At 41.8% G+C, this 16924-nt stretch overlaps 1 protein-coding gene across 1 annotated transcript in view; it reads right to left on the reverse strand.

The window, feature by feature from the left end:
- Nucleotides 1–8082: 8082 nt before the first annotated feature.
- The window catches only part of LOC138887043 (uncharacterized), a 42594-nt gene continuing 33752 nt past the window's right edge, over nt 8083–16924 (reverse strand). The window contains exon 2 of the mRNA XM_070168755.1: nt 8083–8748. Within this exon, the coding sequence (XP_070024856.1) occupies nt 8083–8748 (666 nt within the window). The remainder of the gene's footprint in view (nt 8749–16924) is intronic.

The following is a 16924-nucleotide window of genomic DNA, read 5'->3' on the forward strand; positions in this document are numbered from 1 at the left end:
AGTGCAGTCGATGAGATATTTTGCTGACAAGGCAGGGACAGAATTCACCCTCAGCCACCTCGTGAGGTTGTGCTGCCATTGTTCTATTGGGGCCTGATTGCTCTTCAGCGTAGATCCACCCGAGCTCCTGTGATCGGCAGCAAGGAGAATGAGGAGTGTGGATGGATGAATCGGTTCGTTCGAATCCGGACGACCGATGTTATCCCTGGAGAATTTTCGCCGTTTCTTGAGAAATGGAACATCACATGTAAGTGCTCCGTTCGAACTGTCTTTATCTTAACATGAGGTTGGCCCCCTAATGATATCTTTCTGTTCTTTGTTTATAACAACTCATTGGTTTCTCGGCGAGGTCCCTGATTTAGCCAAATGGTCTCATAAGCTGGCAGCTTGTTCAACTTACGATAGGCACCGGTGGCGAGATCTATCAAAAGGGAGATGGGAGGCGTAGCATCACGGTAGGTGGATGGCGTTCTGCCCCCATAAGAGATGGCTTCCTTCTTGCTGGCTCATCTGATTTATCTATTGTAGGTGCTGGGAGTCCTTTCGAAGCGAGGTCGAGTTCCCCGAGGGAGGAGGAGAGATTGTTGGCCCCAGTGTTAAGGAGCGATTGCTCCGGAGTGCGAGAAGGCTTGTGGTGAGGTGACTTCTTCGTAGCGGTTAAGGGGAAGCGATTTGGTCGACCGACAACCTTCAGGGATTGGTGCACCGTCGGACGTTGCTTCGGCCTTCGGCGAGGCTCAGTGCTTTGGCCTTATGGTGAGTTTCAGCCGCTGTAAGGATGTTCTGGCCCTACGCTCCTCTCTTTTCTTCTTATTTACCTGGATTTCTTTCTCAGGCTTTTGATAGGCTCAAAGACAAACTACTTCATTGTGAGGCCCAGTTGCGGGAGGCTCGAGATAGGGAGAAAGCCCTCAAACTTCTTTGTGCGGCAAAGGAAAGCGAGCTCGTCTCTTTACGGCGTGAGGTGGACTAGACCCTAGCGCAGGAGGCCTTTTTGGAGAAGCAGGTATCCTGTATTTCGCACTACCCTGTATTCCCTTTTTGTCTCGCCGCCTTGACGTATTGCTGTTTTAGTTGAAGGATAAGGCAGATGAGCTGGGACAACTCTGGGGAGAGGTTGGAAAAGCCAAGCGTGAATTCACCGAGCTGTAGGAACATGTGAATGCCCATTCTGTGGCCAAAGAGAGGGCTCAGGCCGGGGCTTCCACTCTTGAGGTGAAAATTCAGGCCGCACGTGTGAAGATGATCGTAAGACTCTCATCTGAGCTTTCAAGGGCAAAAACCGAGGTGGTGAATGTCGGGCCGAGATTGTGATGAATAACACCAGGGCGGGAAAGAAAATGGCGGCTTATTCAAGAAGTGCTGCCGCTGCTAAAACTGAGCTGAAGAAGACCTTCGATCGTGCAAACAATAGCAAGGAGTACGTGAGTTGCAGATCTCTGAGGGAAATCCTCGAGGAGATTCATGCCAGGGGCTTTGATCTCTCCAGGGAGATTGAGCAAGACAAAGGAGAGGAGTACGATGCCAAGTTCCTACTGTCCGCAACTGAGGACGATGAGGAGGAGACTGCCGGACTATAGTTGTTGGAAAAAGGAGGAATGGCTACTCCCTACCTTCTTTGTTGTGTATATAGCTTTCATTATATGACGTAGGCTGAGATTGCGCTCCATCGTCAATATATAGAAATAAGAGGGGGAACCCCGCAATTTGTATCTTCTGTATTTCTACTTGTTGAGTTTCAACTGGGTGGATTCGACCTCAGATTTGCCCTTAGGCTTGCGTTCTTTAACCGTCTTCAAGTTTAGTCTCCGAGTCGGGATCCTACTCGAGCTTAATTTACCCTCAAGTTTTGCATTTGTATGGGCTGGCGATGACGGTTTTTATTTCTCGCCCTTGGATGTTTTTTTAGTCCAGTCTCTGAGTCGTGTTGCGACTCGAGCTTCAATTGACCCTCAAGTTTTTTCGATCTTCAAATTGGCGATAGTGGCCCTTATGCTGTTTGGTTGTAGAGACCTTTTGATATGTGGCCCTGAGGCTTTTATAGTTAACTATTTTGAATTCGATCTCCGAATCGGGTTACGACTCGAGCTCATTTTAATCCTCAAATTGCCAATTTTCAAGTTGGTGACAGTGGCTCTTACGCTGTTTTGGTCATTGAGACCTTTTAGTGTGTGGCCCGGAGGCTTGTTTTGGTTGGCGACAATGGCTCTTAAGTTTTTGCCCATGAGCTTTTTGTAGGCTTTGTTTTCCACTCGTTAAGGTCTTTTGAAATAATTTTGCCTGACCCATTGTCGGTTCCAGAAGAACCTCGATTTAAAGTCGTTGTCAGCGATGTTTGAGCACCTTGAAAGGTTTTTCGCTCGTAGGTCGAGTACATCGATGCATTGCAATTTAGAGTCGATATGGTTGAAGCTCATTTTTTGCCTGTTGAGGGAAGCCTATTTTAACCGGTTCTTTCCGAAGTATATGCGAAGTAGTGGCCTGCGATTTTGTTTAGCGACGATCGGGCGTACCTGAGTTGCATTAATTTGGTTGTATCAGCCATTTTGACCGTAGTCATATGTGTTTGGCAAGAGCCATTTTTTATCTTGACTGATAGTTTAGGCGTCTACACCGAGGGTATGCCCTTTTGGGATTCTTACAAATGCGATGTATATCCTAAACTTCGGGATTTTCATGCATGATGAGGTCTTACAGTTTGTCATGCCTGTTGAGGTCTTACAGTTTGTCATGCTTGTTGAGGTCTTACAGTTTTTGTTGTAATTTAGAATAGATCTGTTTATGCCGAGTCAGTCTGTTAGGGGTCTTATAGTGTCGTGTGGGTGCTGAATTGTTGACGCTAAGTCTCCGAGTATCTCGAGATGCGTGTGGTAGAGAGACCTTCGCCATGAGCATGTCGAAATCCCCCTTTTTAGAGTACAAGATGCCGAAAGATATTCTTTATTGCTTGGCATAGATATATGCTGTAAATACATGTCATTTTGCTGTTGCGAGCTCGACCCGCGTGGGCGCGACTCCTTGGATAATCCGGTCTGGTGCATTATTCTCTATTGGGGCTTCGTTCGTCATTTTCCAGCGCGGGGCCGGTTGTAAAGAAAGTCCCATAGTCTTGTTGAATACTTCTTGGGAAGTGCGTCAATGTTGCCTCGGTAAAAACCTTTGCTGGTAAAAACCCGTTTCGGGATAAAAAAATCCGATCAAAGGAAAAGAGTGGAACAGACACTTTGAAGCCTCAAAATCTTTGAGGCGGGGTATCGTTTGGATTACCTTGGTCGTTGTCCTGCACAAGAGTAGCCGTGAAGTAGAAGATAGAAGTGAGATGGGCAATTATACCTTGGTGGCGACATCTCTTCTTGAGTTTTGGCGCTTATTTGGCGGTTGCTAAGTGGTCCTTTCTTTGAATGCGTTCGGAGCGATTATCAAAAAATCGTGTAAACGACATGTTGAGGCTCATATGTTTTGTTCCCTTTTGCTATCTCTCTTTCTCGCAATTGATTTTTAGCCCGGCTGCTGAGAAGTTCCCGAAGGTACCCGTTGTTGAGCAATCGGGCCACTTCTTCTCAGAGCTGCCTGCAATCTTCGGTTCGGTGCCCGTGCGAGTAATGAAACTCGCAAATCAAATTGTAGTTCCTATGGGAAGGATCTGAATGTAACGTTCTGGGCCATCTAGCATCTCTGATTTTACTAATGGCGAACACAATGTCTGATGTCACACATCCTTTTTGCGCGCCCTTCCCAGAGGGTAAGATGCGCGAGGGGAGTTTTTCCAATTTAAGTGACAATATTCGAAATGGGATTATTTATTTAATTCAGAGTCGCCACTTGGGAAAGGTTTGGCTTTTTGGTGTCCCAAGTCACCGGTTTTATCTTGAATCCCAAATCGAGGAAATTTTCGACTTTTCCAAATGAAGTCTGTGAACCAGAAATTCTAAGTAAGGAATTCTGTTGACCCGAGGGAAGGTGTTAGGCACCCTCGAATCCCGTGGTTCTAGCACGGTCGCTTAAATTGTTATAATGGCTAAATATCTGATTTAAATACAGGTTGTGACTTATGTGCTTTTATTAAGTTTAAACCGCTTTTATTATTATCATTTATTTTATAGAATTACAACGTCGTGAAAATGCATCTCGAACCACGTCACAATCAATGCACCCGTAGTTGTTAACACATTTTGACTCCGTTGGGACTTGGACTTGGGTCACATCAATGTGCACCCGATTTTTAAGAATATAATTTACTAAAAGTCGCGCCTAAAGAATCTAAACGCGTTATTATCTTTGTAGAAGGCCATGAAATTTATTAAATGGCCTATCTTGAATTCTAAATAATTATCATGGTTATTTATTGAGGGCCCCGCAATTTTGCATCTTTATTTGGCGAGGCTCATCTCTATTTTAGAAAAGGATATCCTAAAATGGCTACATTTCTAATGCATTTGTCTCTAAAACTAGAAGAAAAGGTACATGCTAATTCAATTATAGGCTTTGGCCTAATCCGGATTTTTGTCAGTTTCTGATTAACTACTTATAAAGTAAAAACGTCATGCCTTGCGAGGATGTTTCAGTCGAACAAAAGACTACATATGAGATTGATGAAATGCAATACCTAATCCGAACATTTTTGAGTTGAACTTAACTGAACTTATTTGGCCTAGATTAAAGGATAACTGGCAAGTAAAATACTTTAGTTTGGCAAGGAATCATGTACGAGCTAAACGAAATACAACACTTAATCCGAACACTTCTCGAGTCGAACTTAACTAAACTTGTGTGGACTAGTCTTAACTAAACAAAAACCAAATGAAACAAGAACAGTATTGTATAAGGCCGAAATATACATGCCCCTACTGACAAACAACTACAGAGTTAAAATACAACAGGGTAAACTCAGTCAAATATCAATACATACTTTCGAACTGTTGAATCATAAACTAAATCAATTTTCACAGGCCTGTTAATGTACTATGAATATTACAACAAATACTTGAACTTCTTCAACCCTTTTTTCATTTCATGCTTTCCAACTGTTTTAATTACATCAATATGGGACTTGAAATGTGTACCTGGAAATGCTGAAAATGCAAAGGAGAAGAAGAAGAAGATGTGGAAATCAGCAGCAGAAAGAAGCAGGACTAGTAATAGCAGCAGGACAGGGCAGCAACAATAGTGAGCAGAATAGCAACAGCAATCAGAACAGCACAAAAGAAAAGGATTCTGATGCGAGGTGGAACTAGAGTTGAAGGAAAAAAAACAGCCAAACGAAATAGCACACAGTGTGATGGCAACAATGCTCCAGACAATCCAATTCCGGAATATACCAAATGCCACAAAACACTAACAATAATCTCGATTGAATTTTAGGAGGAGCAACACTGCCTAATGTATTGACAATAGATGAAGTTCAGACAAACGAAACCAAATTTCTGATTTCCTAATCTGTTTTATCTCTTTCTTGCTCTCTTTCTATTTCTGTCAACTCTCTCTTTTTCTTTTCTATTCTCACAGTGTATGTATATCTTCTAATCCCTCTGCCTCTAATTCTGTCTCTCTCCTCAGTCAGATGTTTGCCCCTTTTATATGCCTTCCTTAAACCTTTAACAGCCTGTTTTTTAGAGTATCCCAGTACCCTCCCATGTGCCTTTAACCTTTTTCCAGTTCCACTTTAGTTAATTAAGTATTAAAACCCATTCACCTTCCCTGGCAGATTCAACTTTTCCTTTTATTATCTAAAAGCAAGTATGGGCAGTAGAATATATTGACAGCATATGCTGTCAAACCATTTTAAAATTAAACAAGGACTTTTATGCAGGCCCCAGGCTGTGCACAATGCACATGCGGTGCACCAATGCACATGAGGTGCACCAATGCAAATGCTGTGCAAGAGTGCACATGCCCTCCAATTCAGCATTTAAACCAAACATCCCTTTTACATTACTAATCCAAATCAACAGCTATAAGTAAACAAAATTGGTTCTTAATTGATTTAACAAATGTTCAACAGAAGCCAATCGATTTACTATGCTCGGACAGTTGAAACTAATTGACGACTCATGTCGACTCGACTATATTAGCATTAACGTACACAATCGTAGCCAAAAATCAGACATTCAGAAGTATGGGACACATGACTCGACTTATACTGATTAAAATAGAATGGTACTTCGAGGAATCAGTTAGTCAGTACAAATTTGGAATACAACCAATACGCATGCCGTATCAGAATAGGAGGAGAGGGATTCAGACAAACACAGATGTTCAAACAAAGTGGACAAACAAAAGTTGATAAAAAATTAAAACAAATATGAACAGTCTTTTAAAACAGATCATACGGACTAAAAACAAATAAAGGAAAAGAAAGCAGACTTACCTTAAAACTTGAAAAGTTAAAAGTTTGAACTCGGATTGGGACAAACTTTCCTTAAGGCTGAATGGACTTTAATCGAAGTGTTTCTCATATGAGAAACACTTTGATTAAAGTCCATTAGACCTTAATCTCTTCGGTTGAACCGGTATGAACCAGTGACGAAGAACCACACAATTTTTCAAAACTCAGATCCGGGATTCATGCTTCCCTGGTCAGATTCGGACCAAACCAAGTATGGTTTGGTCACGAGGAGGATCTGGGGAGTATCTGGTGTGAAGCTGGGGTTGAACCGTGTAGATCGAGTTTCGACTCGAACCTTCAAATGAAGATTCGATAAGGTGGGGAGGGATTCGAACTACAGGGTTAATGGATTCATGTTCAGGATGGCAAGGGGGTTCTAGGGTGTTAAGGGGAAGGTCACCGGCGTCCATGCCGCCGGTTTTCATGGTGGAGGATACAGGGGCGGCTCTAGGGTTTGATGGGGATGAGGTTGAAGACGGGAGCTGGGGTATCTGATGGGGGGGCAGGGTAAGGTTATAGGCTTATATATGGAATAGGCGGCTGATCTCAGCCATCGGATTAACTGAATCAATGGCTTGGATCTAAAGGCCTCGGGGAAACGATGTCGTTTCAACTAAAGGGGGTTTGGGTTGGTCCGGGTGGAAACGGGTCGGGTTCTGTTCGCGGGTATAGGAAATGTGATCTTGGCCGTTGATCAATCTGAGATCAACGGCCCAGATCAAACTGTATCCATACGACGTCGTTTGGACTCTCTCTAGGCATCATCTGGACTGGACCGGGCAGGCCTGGGTCTTGGGCTGTTTGTTTGGGCCAATTTTGTTAAAATTGGCCCAAATCCGGAAGAATAAAGGGACCCTTTCTTTTTTCCTTTTTTTTTGTTTTATTTTATTTATTTCCTTTTTTTTATTTTAAAACAAAACTAAGCCAAAAATCAAATTAAAATTAAATACACTTAATGCAATTATTTGCACACTAAAATATTTCAAACAAGTAAAGTTAAACAAAATAAAATCACGGACGAAGATGCCTACTCATGATTTTCTAGTTAACGACCGGATTACGGTTTGAATTATGCAGGACACATATATTTTTTGAATTTTATTTTTAATAAAGTAAATAAATAAAAATGGGCCGAAGTCACAAATAAATCAACAAGGTGCCGCACAAAAATTAAAAATTGTACAGCGGGGCCAATTATTATTTTTTATTTCTTTTTGGAGCGATTGTCATGCGAAAAACAAAAATCACGTGCTCACATCTGACACATCGATGTTGAAGATATACTCTGATAGGCGGGGCACCCCCATTGGCCCTGCGTATCCGTTGAAGCCACCCCGATTGAGAGGTCCCCGAGGGTTCTATCCTTGGTTCACCGGTCGGCTGTTGTGGGGTAGATTATGCTTTGGAGCGTTTCTCCTATCATCGGGGTATGGCTGGTACTTTTTTTTATTCGATCTTGACTCCTTCGCAAAAAGCATGTTCGGGTATACTGAGCTTGAAGGGGCTCCCATCTGGTCATCCTCGGCCCTGATCTTTGACTGGTATCAATTGTGGACATCGGACCAGGTTACAGTGGGATACTCGATCGAGTTCTTTTTTATCTGCCTCGATGCCACCGAGCTTCGTTCATTCAGGCCTTGAGTAAAGGCCTGTACTTCCCAGTCGTCGGAGAACGAGGGCAGCTCCATTCGTTCTGTCTAAAAACGAGACACAAATTCTCGCAGTATTTCATTCTCCCTTTGCTTAATCTTGAATACGTCGGAATGCCTTGTTGCTACTTTGATGGTGACAGCGTGCGCCCCTATGAAGGAGTCGTCCAGCACGATGAATGAATCTATGGAATTGGGAGCCAGGATGTTGTACCACATCATGTCCCCCTTCGAGAGCGTTTCTCTAAATTTCTTCAGCAGGACTGACTCGATCTCATAGTTCTTTATGTCGTTGCCCTTCACTGCACACGTGTAAGTGGTGACGTGTTCGTTGGGATCCGTGGTCCCACTGTATTTAGGGAGTTCTGGCATTCTGAACTTCTTTGGAATGGGTTTCGGAGCCGCTTCCTCTGAGAACGGCCATTCCACGAACTTTCTCGAATCTACACCTTTAAGGATTGGGGGTGCTCCCAGGATCTGATCCATTGTAGAGTTGTAGGTCTCGACCTTTTTATCGTTGGCTGCAATCATTTTCTCACCTGATTCGATCCATTTGGTGAGGTCCTCGAGCATCTTCACTATGGCAGGGTCGGCCACTGACCCGTAGTTGCTTGACCTTTCGGGTACTTGCTCGGCAAGGGGAGTTGTCTCTGGTGCTCCTGTGCTGGGAGTCTTCGGATGGCTTTGCAACTGGGCAATGACCAGTTCTTTCGCCTGCAACATTTCAAAATAACATGAAGACTAACTTCCTGTTCTTCCCTAGTCGGGGTTTTTTGAGCTTCCTATCGGTCGCTGCGCTGTGTGCTTCTATCAGTGTGAGCTCGACCTGTTGTGCGTCTTGTGAATCCGCGTCCGCTAGAATTGGTCCGGGCGCATTATTGGGATTCTGTGGTGGTGCTCCAGTGGCCGGGACAACCACGCCATTTTCCCCATGGTTTTCGAGGTTGTCATTCTCGAAAGATAATGTGCGTTTGTGCAATGAAACCAGCAAGAAAATAATCACTATTATTTTTAGCCCCACGATGGGCACCAAACTGTTTACCGTGAAAATGGTAACAACAATTAGATTTGTAAATGGGATTCTAAAAATACGTGATCGATTCTCGAGCTGGTTTTTAGTGAAGTTTATGCTAAGAATGTGAAGTTTAACGATGAAATGCAAGCTAAAACGAGGCAATAATCAAATTGAGGGGCCTGTTACCCGGATGCAGGACTGGTCGATTGGGGACCTTGGGGTCGATGTTCGGGTTGAGCTTGAGCTATCGGGGACCACCGAGAATGGTATAACAATTAAGATATGATTAAATAAAGATCTTTATGGACAATACCGAGCGATAAGATGAAGAACAAGTAAGAGAATGATGAATATTAAAGTGGTCTCGAGTCATATTATTTCACTTGTGGAGAAAATGGAGCAACATCAGCCCTTTACAAAGTGGCATGGATTCCCCTTATATAGGAGAGGGAATACCATACAGTACAAAGCTCATTGAATGTAAAGATACGGGGATGGGATGGCTAGGAATGGTACTAGTGTTTACTGATTCTAGCTGCTTGCCTCTGGAATCCCCCGTCCTTGGAATCTTCGTTAGGTTGCGGACAAATTCCCTGTCCTCAGAATCTTTGCGGGGTCACGGACGAACCCCGAGGGAGGGAGCTCGATCGTAATCCTGTAGCCTCGATATGCCGATATGACTTTTCGAGTGTACCTTAACAGCGAGAAATAGACTCCCCTAATTTCACCGCATACAATTAGGTTTGGAAAGAAGGGTAAGATGAGTTTGAGGTTCATCGGTGCATTTCCAGTGTTGGAGCGTAATAGAGATGTTGCTTAAAGGCTTGCTTTGCATCCCAATCTATCGGGAGTTCATCCTGTTTTCCACGTGTCTATGATCTGGATGTACCAAGCCCACAAGGCACATGTGTTAGATTACAACACAGTTCAGCTAGATAAAAAGCTTGGGTAATGTGAAGGAGCTAGTTGTCATTATTATAAGGTAGGTCTGCTAGTTGAGGTCTATGAAGATTTTAGCTCTAAGGTCCAGGACAACCAGTCGAGGAGGCGTATTGGGAGATTGAAGAGGACAGGCGGAGCAGATATCCACACTTATTCAACACTCCGGATATGATTCTAGACCCATTCGAGGATGAACACTTGTTTAAGAGGTGGAGAATGCAACGACCCCACCGGTTATTTTTCTTAGTAGATCCTCATTACCCTATTTAAGACTTCCTGTATTTAATTTTACTATTTTATGACTTACGAGGATATGTGGTTTGGTTTTGGAAGGGTTCGGGTTGAATTCAGACCACTTAATTCCTTAATAGTGGCCTAAGGTATCCAAGTTTGACTTGATTCAATATTTAGAGTAAACAACCTCGGAACTGGGATTTGATTGTTCCAATAGGTTCGTAAGATGATTTTTGATTTGGGCGTGTGTTCGGATCGAGTTTTGGGTGATCCGGGAGCATTTCGGTGCTTAATGTTAAAAGTTGGCACCTTGACGATTTAGAGCTTCTTACATTTGGTTTGAAGTAGACTTTGGTGTTATTGATGTCTGTTTAGGATTCTGAGCCTGTGAATAGGTTCGTATGGTGATTTTTGACTTGTGCGCAAAATTTAGCATCATTCTGAGTTGTCTATGTATGATTCATCGCGGTCAGAGCTGGTCGAAAAAGTTTGTTCATAAGTTGAATTATTTTTTTAGGGTGTGATTCTTAGTTTTGATGTTGTTTTATGTGTTTGAGGTTTCGAACACCTCCGGATTATGTGTTTGAGCTTATTAGTGCATTTGGATAGGGTTCCGGGTTGCTCGGGTATGTTCCAGGTACTATAATATGTATCGTGACCTGAGGCAGCATTACTGGTGGCGATGAATGAAGAAGGACATAGTTGCGTATGTGGCAAGATGTCAAAATTTCCAACAGGTTAAATATGAGCACCAGAGGCCATGTGGCTTGCTTTATCAAATAGTTATACCATAGTGAAAGTGGGAGCGCGTCATTATGGACTTCATAGTTGGGTTGTAGCGGATGGTGATGAAATTTGATGTTGTTTGGGTCATTGTCGATAGGCTGACCAAGTCGGTATACTTTATTCCAGTAGTGACAACATACTCTTCAAAGAGGTTGCCCCAAATTTATATTCAGGAGACTGTCTGAATGCATGGTATGTCTATTTCTCTCATTTCAAATAGAGTCCCTCAGTTCACATCACATTTCCGAAGAGTAGTACAAAGTGAGTTGGTTACCCGGGTAGAGCTCAGCACGACCTTTCATTTTCAAACCGACGGGCACTCGGAGCGGAGAGTTTACATTCTGGAGGATATGCTCATAGCATGTGTGATTAACTTCGGAGGGTAGTGGGATCGATTCTTACCTTTGGCTGAGTTTGCTTATAACAAAAATTATCAATCCAACATCGAGATTGTAATAACCTGACTGGTCATTTGAGCTTTAAGGTTTTGTTTAGTGGTTCGAGATCTTGAGTAGCTTCATATTTTTTATTATGACTTGCGTGCATGGTCGGATTTTATTTTCGGATGACTCGGAATGAATTTGAATGATAGATTCTCGCTTTATAAGCTTAAGTTAAAAATTTTGATTGAGGTTTCGTGATTTTTGACTTGGGCATATGCCCGGAATTGAATTCGGAGCTTCGTATGTTGATTTGTGTTGTTTTGTCGAAAGTTGGCAATTCAAAGGCTTAGAAGTTTGATAAGTTTGACCATAGGTTGACTTCATAGCTATCATGTTTGGATTTTTTTTTGGGTCTTGGAATAGGTCTTTTTTGTCATTTGAAACTTGTCTGCAAAGTTTGGCATCATTCCGAGTTGATTTGATAGGAATCGGACCCGCGATTGTGTTTTTAGAAGTTCTTAGGTTTCATGTTGATTTTACGTGTTTTGGAGGTTTGTTTCATGGTTTCGTATATTATTTTTATGGTGTGATTGCACGAGCAAGTTCGTGTTATGTTTTTAGACTTGTGTTGATGTTGGGTTTTGAGCCCCTAGGGATCTATTTCGGACGCGTTGCGAAGTATTTGATAGAGTTTAAGTTCTGTTGGTTTTTGCACAGAAGCTTCAGGTCTCGCATTTGCAAGATATGAGTCGCATTTGCGATGTTTGGCTTGAGTATGCTCGGATCGCATTTGCAAACCCTGTGTTCACATTTGCAAAGGGCAGCTGGGCTTAGCAGTGATCGCATTTACGATCATCTTGATCGATTTTGCGATGACAGAAGGGATGTATCGCTTTTGCGATAATTTCTTTGCATTTTCGGGGTTCGCATTTGCGACTGGACAAAAAGCTGAGGGACAGGATTTATAATGTATGCATCGGGTTACATGCTGCAACAATGAGATGTTTTGTATGATTCCTTATAATATTTTATGTGTTTTACTTCCCCTCTGTGGGATAGATTCATATAATTTTATCGGTGGCTATATCCGTCAAGCGTGCAGGATACTTTTATACCTGGGTTTCCTATCCTTAGTGGTCATATTCGTGTTGTGGCTTGCTGGACGAACGAATTGCGTCGTGTGAGATCTTAGATGGAATTTAATGCGGCTTGTTGGACGCACGAATTGTGCCGTGTTAGGTCTTGGATGGAGTTTCATGTAGCTTGTCGGCCAAGCATCTTGTACTGGGAGAGACGAGGTTGTTAGACCTGGAATCAGTTCAATCGAATTTGTATAATATATTTGGAGAGGAAATGTCGCTAATCAGTTCATAATGCTTTAGTGGTTCTTGTCGAACGGAAGAACTCAATGATTTATTGAATTGACGGGTGTTATGAGATTATATACGTCTCTTTCATCGTTGTAGTGTTGCAATGGTTAGAACAGGGCCTCGTGTATTAGGAGGCCCCATGTGTAGGCGTAATATGAATGTATATTTAACACCAGATCGGGTATGATTATTCAGCACAACATTGTCTATGGATGAATCTTCGGGCATGGTGCCTATTATTCCTATCATCATCTATTTCGAGTGTTACTTTCATGCTATGAGGGTTGTGAGGCAACTTTATTATTCACCCGCGCATTGTGGTCCTGTGTAAGTTGTTGTGTTATATGAGCGAGATGGATCTCGAGATGCTTATTGTTTGTTGCACCTTAGTCGTGCTTAGCCTCTTTCTTAGCGCATTATGCTATCCGTCTCCCCTAGATTATGTTTATACACTTGTTGTGCTTGTTATTGATGTACGTGTGTCTAGTGAGTGTGAGCATTTTTGGGTCGATAGGTGTTCCCATATAGATTATTATGTGTGGATCATGTGGCACACCACAACGGGTATGATGTTTGCATCAGGTTGCATGTTCCAACGGTCAGATGTTATGTACGATTCCTTATACTATTTTGTTTGTTTTACTTCTCCTCTGTTGGATAGATTCATAGTATTGTATTCGGTGGTTATATCCGTCAAGCGTGCATGATAGTTTTGTACCTAGGTTTCCTTTCCTTAGTGGTCATATTCGAGTTGTGGCTTGTTGGACACATGAATTGCGTCGTGTGAGATCTTAGATGGAATTTGATATGGCTTGTTGGACGCACGAATTATGCCGTGTGAGATCTTAGATGGAGTTTAATGTGGCTTGTCGGTCGAGCATCCTGTACTGGGTGAGACGAGGTTGTTGGACCTGGAGTTAGTTCAATCGGATTTGTATAATGTATGTTTGGAGAGGAAAATGTCGCTACTCAGTTCAGAATGCGGCACTGGTTCATGTCGAACTGAAGAACTCCATGATTTATTGAGTTGATGGGTGGTTATGAGATTGCAAGGGTTGGAATAGGGCCTCATGTGTCAGGAGATGCATTACCGGATTTGGAAAACTTACAGTTATTATGGTTCGATAATACGATTATAGGCATTTGAGTGATTTGGTACATCGTGGTAACAACGTGAGTGTATATGTATATTTTGGTACAGCTTGTGGAGATTGATACATGTGCATGTATGCAAGAATCAGACCTTATAGGAAATTCCGGATGTTGGAATTTGGTTCCAAGGCTAGCAGGCTAAGGTAGCAGAAAGGATCTTCAGTCTCGGTTGAGCTAATGTGCTCATATGGATTGTGGTGGCAGGGGTAGGTGCACGATGAGTTATACAGTGATCTTGGAAACTTTGGAATGGTTCTTGGCACATTTGAGGATGAACATATGTTTAAGTGGGAGAGAATATAATGACCTAACCGGTCGTTTTCAGCTTTAGCATGTTATTCGGCGGTATGAATCTTGAATAGCTTCACTATATGTATTATTACTTGAACGTGTAGTCGGTTTTGATTTTTGAGAAGTTTAGAGTCGACTTGTAAGAATAATTCTCAATTCGAAAGCTTTAAGTTTGAAGAGTTGACCAGGGTTTGACTTTTGAGTAAACACCCTTGGAATTAGTAATTGAAAGTTTCTATAGGTTCGTAAAGTGATTTTGGACTAGGTCGTATGTCCGAGTGGAGTATTGGATGGTCCGGGAGCGATTCGGCGCTAATTGTTGGATGTTTGAATTTTGGAGGTTTCTGATTTTGCTAAGTTTTACATGGAGTGGACTTTGGTGTTATCGGACTCCGGGCGGTATTTTCAGGACCTTGGACAGGTTTAGTAGATTGGAACTTGTGTGTGAAATTTGGTCGTGATCCGGAATATCTAAGTGTGATGCGGACGTGTTCGGCGAAGTTTGAAGGTTTGAAACATAAGACAAAGATTTTTATCGACGATTCGTGGGTTTAATGTTATTCATGGCATTTTGAGCCCTTGGATAAGTTTAGATAAAGTATGGGAACTTGTTGGTGTGATTGGACGGTCTCTTGGGGGGCCTCTGGTGTGTTTCGAGATGGCTTCGGACCATTTCCCTTTGTTTTGTCATTGCTGGTTTCTAGTGTCATGGGTGTGAATTACAATCGTGGAGAAGGACTCATGATCGCAGAGTGTTGTATGGAGCTGTGAAGAATTTATTCTTTGCGAATGCGGCTGCAGGCTCGTGATCGCGGTGTTTGATCTAGGCGAGTTTCGCATTCGCGTGGTGAGGATCGCGAACATAGTGTATTGTAGGATTATCCTGGTTTGGAAGGATGTTAATCGAGATCACGTAGGAGAGTCCACGATTGCGGAAGGTAAATTTCTGAGGCTGAAGGATTGGCCTTCGTTTTCAGGAGTTGCGCTCGCGTTCGCGTAGGTATGGTTGGATGAGGGTCGCGATCGCAAGAGGACCTCGCGTTCGCGAAGGAGGACTTAGGGCAAGACTGATATGGCCTTCGCGATCGCGAGGTTGCTTCCGCGATCGCATAGAACAAGGCTTGGGCAGAATATAAGTTAGCAAATTGGGAATTTGCTCATTTTCATCTCATTTCTCTTTTGAAGCCGATTTTTACGGAGATATTGGAGAGCTATTTCATCTACCTATTGAGGGTAAGTGTTTCTTACCCACTTCTAATTATATTTCATGAACATGTATGAATTTTAACATGCAAATTGGTAAAAATTGGAGGATTTTGGAAAAAAATCCATAAATGATATTTTTGGATTTTGACCAAGAAATTAGTCATGAAATTGGAATAAATTATATATTTGAATTCGGGGTGTTATAGGTAATATATATCTTAGAGAATTTTCGAAAGTCGGGCGCTTGGGTCCGGGGTTAACTCTGATGGCTTTTCATATGGAGTTGGGAATTTTTTCTAATTGTTAAATTACGAGTCTTTGAGTGTATCTTGATTGGCTTACATGTTATTTTTGACTATTTTTGGATCGTTTTGCTTTGGTTTGACGTGCTAGAGAGGCATTGGAACCGGTTATCAGACTCGGAGCGAGGTAAGTCTCTTATCTAACCTTGTGAGGAGGAAATTATCCCCTAGGTTTTTTACTTGTTATATGCTATGTGTAATGGGAGCTACGTACGTATAAGATGACGAGTATCTGTGCGTATGATAGAATTTCTGATTATGATCGGGCAGACTTAGACTCACACCATGCATTAATTGTATTATTTTAGTTATTCTTACCTGTTTACATGCCTTAATTATTATGTTTAGCCTGAGACTGGATTTGTATAGAGTATCGAACCTTGCTATTTTAGATAATTGACGTGCTACTTGTTTAGTCGTGGAAATTATACTTCTATTTATGAATTTCTCTAGTGTTGTGCGTATCCGTTCGAAATTTTCTTAAATTTCATAACTCATACGTATATTCGTAAATGGGGCCAAAGACCCATCAAAGTGATAACAACACAATAGTGGTCCAAAACTACTAAAGAAAAATAAAAAAATCAAGAAACGTGCGGAAGCTAAAAAAATAGGTAAACAAAAAAAAAAGACAGAGATTAAAGATAGATTGAATTCAAGAAAAAGTTTCTTGAATTCAAAAAATCTATTCCAGAAGACAAAAATTAAAGATAGATTGAATTCAAAAAAGAGTTTCTTGAATTCAAGAAGTATATTCTTAAAGTTGAATCCTAAAAACAACAATAGGTAACGAAGAACTAATCGCCTTTGATAGAGAATTAAAAACAAGAGATAGATTGTGAAACCCGACTCTTTAAAATAACATGAACAACAATAAGCCAAAACTTATCACCTTTCTTGAATACCTAGAAATTATCTAAGATTTCGAAAAGAGTTTAAACTTACCACCTTAAGTTGAGTCTTGAAAGTTGAAGAATAAATCCAAGAGTAGCCACACACAAGAGTGCAAGAAAAATCTCACAATTTATATTGATAATAATTTGCAATAATCTAAGCCTAAAAACAAAGAATAAACCCCTTATATGTAGGAAGGGGTCACGAAATGAAAGCTAAAAAATAAGGAAATAAAGTCCTAAACTAATTTGGACAACAAGTCCAACTACCTTAAGAAAAGGAAAAATACTAGGAAATAGAAACCAAGTCAATCTT

The sequence above is a fragment of the Nicotiana sylvestris genome, chromosome 3, assembly GCF_000393655.2.
Source record: "Nicotiana sylvestris chromosome 3, ASM39365v2, whole genome shotgun sequence".
Lineage (NCBI taxonomy): Eukaryota > Viridiplantae > Streptophyta > Magnoliopsida > Solanales > Solanaceae > Nicotiana > Nicotiana sylvestris.